Raw genomic sequence first — 10,329 nt, 5'->3', positions numbered from 1 at the left:
AATATCCATTCTTCTGGCATACCTCTCTTTGTCGCAAAGCAGCTTCCTTCCAACATAAATAGCAAACAAGCTAGCTTACCTGCTCAGAAGTTTGGTTTCTAGGGATACACCTTCTCTAAGAGAAGCAACCTGCCAAAATTAAAATGAACAATGACACAAAAAATCAGCAAAGGCAGCACAAGGTGTAAAGTAGTTTCTATTGGTAAGTATTAAGAAAATGAAAAATCAAACTCTTTCACGAACGAAAATAGCAAAGTACCTTTGAAAACAAATCTTCTACTTCTCTTTCACGAATATCACCAAGGAGGTTCCCAACGTACACTATTCTGCTCCCATGCCTACTCATTTTCAATCTACAGCAATAAAATAATCGAAAAATAAGGAACAACAATAAAACTGAAAGGTGATTAGAAGACCTAAAATTAAGCTAATTCAGCCAGCAATTTCAATTCTCAGCAGAATAAAAATAGAACATCGAAAGGGAGAGAATAAAGAGGAAAATAAAATTGTACAGTTGAATTAGAGAGAGGATATAGAGACTGTTGGGGGCGGAGAAGGGTTGAAATGGGCGAAAGGGATTTTATTTTACCTCTGATGATAAGACGAAATTAGGGATCGGTAAGTTTGCAGTGGAAGGCCTCCAGGTTAGGGTTTTTCAATTTTGTTTGGAGGAAGGTGAAGCCACGGCGGCCATTGTTGAATTGATTCGAATTGGATGTGACTGAAACTTGTGCGATGAGGAGACAATGAATTCAAAGGGGGCACAACAAAGAAGCTTGAATGTACCAAACACAATGTGCTTTAGAATCAATATAAACCTGACCCACTCTTAATATAATTAATCTGCATTCATTGCATCACCACTTACTACTAATCTAATCTATTCTAAGCTGCTCATTACTCATAACTAATATACTAACCTTGTTCATGTTGAGAACACTAATATTCTTATTTATATCCTATTATTGTAACTGAAAAGACATGATCCTAGGCAGCAGGATTTGCTTGGTTGCAGTCTTGTTGCAACTGTTTCCACTGCTCTGGGGTGACAGCTTTCTTGACAGAGAGAGTGTGAATCTCTTTCATTTCCTCCTCCAACGCAGCATTCACCATTCGATGCCTCTCCAGTATCCTCTTGCCTTCAAATTCTTCTGATACAATATCAACTACGAAACTTGCACCGCATCTGATACCGACATGAATTTTATTAGCTTTTCATCAACAAAACGGTTTAATAGCAAAAAATTCAAAGTAAGGTAAGTTTTTTTTACCCTCCAGATGTATCAACTACTTCCTGAAATAGAAATACAAAAAGTGTAAGAAAATAAAAGAATGCCAAAATTAATAGTTTTCCAGGAAACATATCCAGTATAGATAAACAGAATCAAAGGAGTGGCTGTTAGTGGTTGAAAAAAAGCAAATGAAAGAACCAGAGTTCTACTTAGAAAAAAAATGCAGCGTGGAACGAATGATGCAAGAAAGAAACCCTTGGGAGAAGAAATTGAATGAAAACAAGTAGTGACATACCAGGTGAGTAGGGTTGAGTTTGGATTTCAAACAAGATTCAACTTGTAGTTTTTTGCACTTCAAGTTCAAAGAAACTCTAGCATTGACTCTGCAAGGACATCAAGGACAGAGGCAGTAAGAATTGACTCTGCAAGGCAAATCAAGGAAATGCCAAATACTAAATGAAATAACAGTATGTTACATTTAAAGAAAAGCTACAGCCATCACAACAATTTGAGGGTTATATATAAAGAAGCATATACTATGGAGAAAGGAAAGGAAAGAATTGTAAAACTCAAAAAAAGGGTTAGTGTTCTTGTTCTTCCCATAAAAGCTACTCATGTTGGATTCAATAGGTGCTGGCTCCTGAACCCAAACAACAAAAGTGAGTCAGTGAAGAAAAATAAAACACATTCTTGTAATGTAATGCATCGTAGAACAAAGGGATAAAAATGAAGGTAAAAGACATCACAGTCATTGTATCAAACATGTGGTGATCATTACCCCAAGTGGTGCCAATACAGAAGGCCTTCTCCTTCTGCACTTCCAAACACTCCTGCCAAATAAATAAATAAACAGGGAGTTTAGAAACGAATTAGAATTAGTATTCATAATTTCATCTGAATCAGAAGTGAAAGCGTGAAGCAGCTGAGGGGTTCACCTTGTCGAGATCCTCACGAGAACGAGAGGTTCTTGTAGTTCTTGTACTGCTTCAATCGAGTCTCGTGGTACTTCTGTAGCTGTGGTTAAGCTTCACCCATGGAATCCGTTGTATATCTTTCCCATGGAGCTTCAGCACAGGCACACGCAGGAGGAGACAGAGACCGGCGACGCAGGAAGAAAAACAAAGCGTTACGAGTTTCAGCCATGGATGAAGGAGCGACGTTTGAAGGCTTACGACAGAGTGAGCACGACGGAGGCTTTAAGACGGAGGGAGCGACGAAGCAGGGGTTGGAAGCGCGACGAAGTTCTGGGATTAGGGTTGGAGGCGCGACGAAGCTCTGGGGTTAGGGTTGGATGCGGCGGTGGAGGGAGCCCGTACGACGCAAGGGACGACAGAGAGAGATCTGTGACGCCAGCGGCGGCGACAGCGGCGGAAGAAACTGGTGCGACGGAGAGAAGAAGCAACTCGGTGACGGAGAGAGGAACAAGCTCACTTGATATGGGTGGAGTGTAAATGGATCGAGTGGATAGAGATAAGATTAGTGTTATCTCAATATTTACCGATGGAAAATTTAAATTACAGACGGGTTTTTTATCTGCAATAATTTAATAAAATGCAGTGTTTTGTCTATTTAATTACAGACGGATTTTTCGTCTGTAACCATTTCTCACAGAAAAAAAATTAATTTTTCCAACGGAATTATTGACGGATTCTATTTTCCGTCTGTAATTTATGCTAATTCATTTTTTTTGTTTTCCGACAAAAAATCCCTCTGAAATTCCCTCTGTATTTCAGTGGGATAAAATCCGTCGAAAATATCCGTCTGTAATAACTAGTTTTCTAGTAGTGATCCCTGAAGCAGAGTGGTCCCTGGATTCTTTTGATTATCAGTTTATGTATATATGTACTTAGCTTTCTCTCCAAGAAACTTGTTTATTTTTGTCCCTCTTAGAGGTTTAAGGAGAGTGAAGGTTTTATTTCTGTATTTTGGATATTTTGGGATACTTATATACGTATGTAAATATTCTCCGGCCAGCTTTGGCTTCGCGGGCTGAGTCAGGAGCTAGTTATTCTGTTTTCTAGGCTATCTATCCACTCTTTTGCTTTACCATATCTATGATCATTAGGTTTCTTAGCACACAAGATATTTCGTTTCTTGAGCGTTGCGCTTTTTATTTTTCCGATTTTGTTTTACCCGTTTTTCAAGGCTCCTAGTGTATTATATTTTTCCGCAATTATACGTATGTATTTTATTTTAGAGATCCGTAACACCACACTACCTCTATTCTACGACTTAAGCGTAAAGCTCTGAGTAGTAAAGTGTTACAACAATCAACATTAATACCAACACCATTATCATCATCATTTTTTCTCATTTTTTATTTGATATTATTTTTTTTAAAAAATTTTCATACTCTAATTTTTTTTTGTGACATCACTTCTAATAATAGTCATTCTCCATTTAACTATTATTAATAAAAAAATTAAAAAATAAATTTTTTAATAGTGTATGAAAATTTAAAATTTCAAAAATTACAAATAAAATTTCACAAAATCAATTTTTTTTATTATTTGATAATTTTTTAACAAAAAATTCTTATTTCTTTCGTAAAAAACAGTAGAGATCAAAGTATCCCTTACTTTTAGTGAGGATCATATTTCTTTCGTAAAAATAGTTAGAATAGAAAATTAGGCCTGAGCTTTATTAAAAGTCAGAAATGTCTTTACGCCTAACTTAATTAAATAAAGTTAAATAAAATTATAACGGAATGAAGATGAAGGATAATATAACTAGAAAATAGATTTAATTAATGTGTTGTTAGGTTTTAAAAAATGTTATAAAAAATATAAAATTTAAAATTTTAATATATTTATTGAATATTTATTAAAATAAAATATTTAAATTTTTATTACTAACAATTTTAATTTAGAATTTTTTAAATGATCATTTATTTTAAATATTTTATTTATTAATATAGATAATTTGTACACAAATTACGTTTTTTTATCCTATTACTTATTTCATTTAAAGTGTAAACGAATTAATTATGAGTGTATTTTGTTTATGGTGCAAACAAGATAGACACAAATTTTACAAACAAGATATAACCAAATATCGTTTTTTGTGTATTTTTTCAAACTCCATATATCTCATTAGCGAAATAAAATTGTGATGACTTATTTCGTTTACAATGTAAACAAAATACGTATATAATTATTTTGTTTATACTAAAAACAAAATATGTAACAATACCTAAAAACAAATAATGTCCAAAATACCTATTTTAGTAAATAAAATAATTAAAATATTTAATTAATTTTTTTTAAATGATCATTTATGTGATCAATATAAAAATAAGTATTTTTACTAATATAACATTATACAATTGAATGCACATATAAATTTATTTCACAATAAAGGTTCATCAAAATTAAATTCTATTACCTAAACCCTTAGTAAAGAACAAAAAGATGGAGTGGCAGTGACTAGTAAGCATGACTGGGTAGTGTTGTGATGGAGCTGAGAAGCATGTCTGACGTGCTCCAATTCCACACGCAACACCTGAAAGGGAGTACCCAAAACGATGACGCATTGCGCAACATCTCCAAGCTCTTCACTTTCGCTGCCTTCTTTCCCACCGGCGATCTCTCCTACGCTGGCCTCCTCCTCTGCTCCATCCCCCGCCCCAACTCCTATTATTACAACACTATCATCCCACCTATTTTTGCAACCCCGACCCCACCCACCACACATACACACTCTCTCTCTCTCTCTCTCTCTCTCTCTCTCTCTCTCTCTCTCTCTCTCTCTCTCTCTCTCTCTCTCTCTCTCTCTCCATGCTCCACCACCAACCACCTCAACCCGATAACTTCACTTACCCATTCCTCCTTAAGTGTCTCGCCCGATTGAAACTCACCTCACAAGGCAAACAGATCCACACTCTCTTCACTAAAACGGGTTTCGAGTTAGATCTGTTTATCCAGAATGCCTTGATCCATATGTATTCCTAATTTGGCGAATTGGGAGGTGTTTGATAGAATGCCTTTTAGGGATGTAATTTCTTGGACTTCAATGATTGGGGGCCTTGTCAACGCTGACCACCACATCAACGCCTTGGCCTTATTTGATAGCATGTTGAAGGCTGGGATAGAGGTCAAGAATGCTACCGTGATGTCTGTTTTGAGGGCCTGTGCTGAAACTGAAGCTTTAAGTGTGGAAAAGAAGGTGCACATGATTGTGAAGGAGAAGAGAATTGATTCTAAGGCTAATGTTTGCACTACCCTTGTTGATATGTATGCTAAAAGTGGGTGCTTGAAGAGTGCAAGGAACGTGTTTGACAATGTTATGGACAAGGATGTTTTTGTTTGGACTGCAATGATCTCTGCCCTTGCTAGCCATGGAATGTTTTAGGCATTAATAAAATGCCTATTAAGCTTGATGTAGTTCTTTGGGAGACCCTGAGGGAGGTTAGTTCGTTTTGTTATTCAGGCTAAGAATAGAATGTTAGCATTTTGTTTGAGCATCATGAGGTTATCTTCCTCATTACCAAGTCCCTAGTGATCATTATTGAGGGTAAGTATGGCTTAATTGGAATCAATCACTATATAATCATGACCAAGAGTTTTGGAAAATATAAGAATAACAGATTTGTATTAACACAAAAGCGTTATTTTTTTTTTCAGATAGATTGGACAACTGTCAATTCTAAACACCACAAATGCACACACATAATGTACATATTTAAGGGTTTTATATACTACTTGGTCATTGTCAAAGTTCGTATCTGAGTGCAATAAATTAAGAGACCATGTATTGTTACTCAACTAAAATCTTAGCTGCACACAAAATTTTTCAAAATGTCTTCTAAATAAATTCTAAAGCCCAAATATATATATATATATATATATATATATATATATATATAACCAGAATAGCAAAACAATGATCAAGTTTGGGAGTTGCTAATGGAATATTTTATTATTGCAATTGAGAACTCCCAAAAAAAAATATAATGACCTAATTTTTAGCACGTCATGATCATGCTAATAGTAAGATGTCACTAATCTATTTTCTTACAAAAACTAACTCTTTATTAATATAGTATGAGTTTAATTCGCCATCAGAAACGTGAACGTGTCTTTATGGGATAATTTTTTTTATTCAACGTAGCACAAAAATCGATGGTCAATTACAGATAAAATATGAGATGGAATAGAATAGAAGCAAACATTATTCACATACTACCGCATGGGATTCTTATTCACAACTAGTTCACATCCATCAGTCGCGTCATTACTTTGACCCATATAAAGTTATTCATAGTAATGACTACATATAGCTATGTACATATATATATATATATATACAAGACATCCCACGTCTTAGCTCATTCAGTAAGCCCCTAACTTAGTACCCAAGCTAGCTTAACCCCATATATATCTGCCCCTCAGAGCTACAAAAGAAAGGAAAAGACACTCTAGCTATGGCCGATTAGCTACCATAAAAAAATCGTAAAATCATTGTTAATCTGACGCAAAATATAATTTGTGACGAATTAGTTACCGTCTAGCAACTAATGCTTTTCTCGCTAATTACAAGTTGCAGATCAGTGAGGCAAACACAACAGTCGCTAATTCATCAGAAAATTTTTTAGCAACCGAATAGATAGTCGCAAATCCATCACTAAAATAAAAGCTAATTTCATAGAAGAAATAGACTAAACTGTAGTCGCTAATTAGCGACAAATTCTACTACAGCAGACTCATCGTTAAATGCAAGCTAACTTCGTAGATGAAATAGAATGCTTAGTTGACGCTAGTTAGCGAGGAATTTTTCTGAACCTAACTCATCGCAAGTTGTCCGCAAATATGATCGCAAATCTGTCACATTTTGTAGCAGATCTATAGCTAATCTTTGAAAATCCTTAATTAAATTTGTAGAAATGTTGTCGCTAAACCAAAGCTACTCAAAATGAAAAAGTAAAGTTATGAAATAGTCGCTAATTTGCTAGGAAATAATATGTAGTCAATTAGTTGCAATACTATTGCAAAATATCATCGCAAGTTCCTTTTAAACTAGTAACAAATCTTTAGGTATCTGACAAATATTTCAGTCGCAATAGAGTATTTAATTTGTCACCATCATCAACAGTGAGTATGTCTCTAATTTTTCTAGAATATCGGTTAGGATTCTAATTTTCTCGCTATATTAAAATAAACATCATATTAATTTTTTAGTTTAGTGATTGAACTAAAAGATTATAATGCATACAAATAAAATTAGTTCATCAAAATCATACATGTTTAAAAAAAATTCAAACCCAACATATTGATTAAAATAAAAGTCTAATGTAACATCTCCAACATAGACTCTTCACAAATAAAATACCAAAACAAGCTAAATCTAACAATATTAGTAACTATAAAAATCAATCTATATAATTTTTTATCAACTAAGTAAACGACCAATAAAGTAAGCTAACTTCTATAAAACCTGAAAATGAAACAAAATGCCCAATCAATTATCTATCAAACAAATTAACTACCTAAATAAGCTAAGCCTAACAAAATGCATTAACATAAGCCACCTAATCAATATTATTGCCAGCAAAGTCACTCTAATGATCCTTTTCTTGGGAGAATCCTAGAATCTTAGAAATGAGAGACAGTAGATTACTCGGTATAGCTTCATTTACAACACTAGGCAACACTTCATTTATAGCACTAGGCAATGCTTCTTTAATAGCTTGAGTGATGTTTGCTTGTGAAACTGGTTTGACTGTAGAAACACCTGTATCTTTTGGTAATGACACATTTCTATGATCACGAATACCAATATCTAGACTGCAGCCTAACCCATGAACTCGTCCTTTCTTGTTGGTTCCTGCAACTTTTGTCCACACATCAGGATCAACTTCAGGTTGATCTAATAAATCTTCTCTATATTTTTGTGATATTGCCTCTCCATATAAATCCTACATCAGAAAAATAAGGACATATTATTAAGAAAACCGAAAGTAAATTAGACTACAAAATTAAAGGCACTTACAATAATTTCCTTGGATACTTCAGAAACATATTCTCCACTTTTTTTCTTGTGAACATCATCATATACTTCAAGGAAAGATACACGACGCTTCAACTTAGCTTCCTGTAACAACATTTATTAGAATATACTACATAAATCATTTGAGATATGCAATATTTTTCTTTATACCTTTCTTCTCTTGTGTTTGCCGAAACTGATAGACCCTGCAGTGTGTAGTTTATGAGCAGGCATAGCAGCCCTATTTTTTTGACGAGCCACAGACCTATTTTTCCACTTTGAATCTAACCAGTGATCAACTAAGCCATTCTAAACATCAACTTTCATTGCTTTAGGTCCATGACCCTTAATGTCAGCAATACTAGTTGAGTTTGCCTCCTTAAAAGCTCTTTCCCTTGCTCTTTTCAAAATATCAGGATAGCGATCAAGCATTGTCTTATTCCAAACAGTTCTTGCCATAGCCTTATCATAATTTGATGCAAATTCATGTTTTTCCTAAATTTAAAGATTGAAAGACTTAGTAACTACTCAATTCAATTATCTGTTAAAATTGCATTGAGGCAACATTATAATCACTTACCAAAAAATCGTTAAACAACTCCTCCTTCATATTTGGACAATAATCGTGCCATCTTGGCGCTGGAGAAAGCATTCTACTTAACAAATCTTTCGTAATGTCACGAGTTACCATATGATTTGTAAATCTCTTCCTACATTAAAAAATACACGATTATCAAAAATAGTTTAACACACAACAACATAGATCATCAAAGCAACAACAAATTCTAGATTTAGCTATACTACTCACAACTTTAAAATAATTTATGAAAATAACATAGATCATAAGAATATAAAGCTCCCAAGAGTGCATCAACTAAATTAAGAAAAAATAACCGTATCAACTAAATTAAGATTAGATAAAAAAAAAAAGTAATAACCAGAGCAAATATTTAGTTTACTCATGAGGCATGTATTAACTGCTAGTTATCCGTATTTATGGAGCTGCTGTTATCCGTATTTATGTTTGCTGTTTTGAAAAAAAATAAGATGATAGGAATACAAGAAATATGCACATCCATTCATCCAATATAACAGTAAATGTAGGGATTGAGTTACTAATTGAGTAGGAGTTATAATCCTGGATCAGAGGATATAAAAGAAAAGTAATGATTTATTTCTTTGAAACTATTTACTGATAAGTTTCTCCGTAGTAATCTGAAATGGCCATATGTTTTGGTCTTTAGTGAAATACATTCCCTGTGTTGTGAATTTAGGCTTAGATTAATATCAATGTTTTGCAAAGAAGAAGAATATCCACATATGAAAAATTATTTTTCTGTTTATTTTATAAAAATAAATATAATAAATTAATAAACATTATAACATAAATGACACATATATAAGACTCTAACAGCAAACATACCTTTGTGATAATTTGTGATTGCATGAAAGAAAGTAGGTACAGATTGGGTCAATGATAAACTACTATTTTATGGTTTATCTTGTGCTAAATTGAGTGGTTTTTATCAGTTCTTTACACACTTATTCATACAAATTGCATGGTTTTACAAATACTTCCCAATTTTGTTCTATGATTGAAAACTTGCTTCCTAAGCCTATAAATTGTATATTTTTCATTTCCTTTTATACCATTCGATGCCGTGATCTATGTGTTAAGTGTTTTCAGGCTATATAGGGCAAGAATGGCTTAAAGGATGGAGAGGAAGCTTGCAAAGATGGAAGGAACACAAGAAATTAAGGAGCTGACTTGCGAGGATTGACGCGCACGCACGGCTCATGCGTGCGTGTGACTTGGAGCTTTTCACAGTGACGCGTACACGTGACTGACGCGTACGCGTGAATAGCGAAGTCGCATATCGACGCGCACGCGTGACTGACGTGCAGGCGTGAAACGCGCAGAAGACCATCAATGCGTACGCGTGACTTAAGCGTACGCATGACATGCGCCACGTGCAAAAATTGCAGAAGACGCTGGGGGCGATTTTGGGCTGGTTTTGGACCCAGTTTTTGGCCCAGAAACATAGACTAGAGCCAGGGGACAAGCAGAGACTCAACAGACATTCACATTTACACAATTTTTAGTTTTAGTTTT

General features: G+C 34.3%; 1 protein-coding gene across 1 annotated transcript; it reads right to left on the bottom strand.

The window, feature by feature from the left end:
* Nucleotides 1-987: 987 nt before the first annotated feature.
* On the bottom strand, nt 988-1,938 carry LOC107607286 (protein BOLA2-like). Its single transcript, XM_021107838.2, has 4 exons — nt 1,919-1,938; nt 1,528-1,615; nt 1,272-1,294; nt 988-1,186 (listed from the first exon to the last, which is right to left on the bottom strand). Exons 1-4 carry the CDS (start codon nt 1,936-1,938, stop codon nt 988-990), a joined length of 330 nt encoding a protein of 109 aa, XP_020963497.2.
* Between the last annotated feature and the right edge of the window lie 8,391 nt (nt 1,939-10,329).

The sequence above is a fragment of the Arachis ipaensis genome, chromosome B7 (genome assembly GCF_059453495.1).
Source record: "Arachis ipaensis isolate K30076 ecotype BB chromosome B7, ASM5945349v1, whole genome shotgun sequence".
Lineage (NCBI taxonomy): Eukaryota > Viridiplantae > Streptophyta > Magnoliopsida > Fabales > Fabaceae > Arachis > Arachis ipaensis.
The sequence above is the reverse complement of the archived record's forward strand: the minus strand, read 5'-3'. Positions and strand labels throughout refer to the sequence as shown.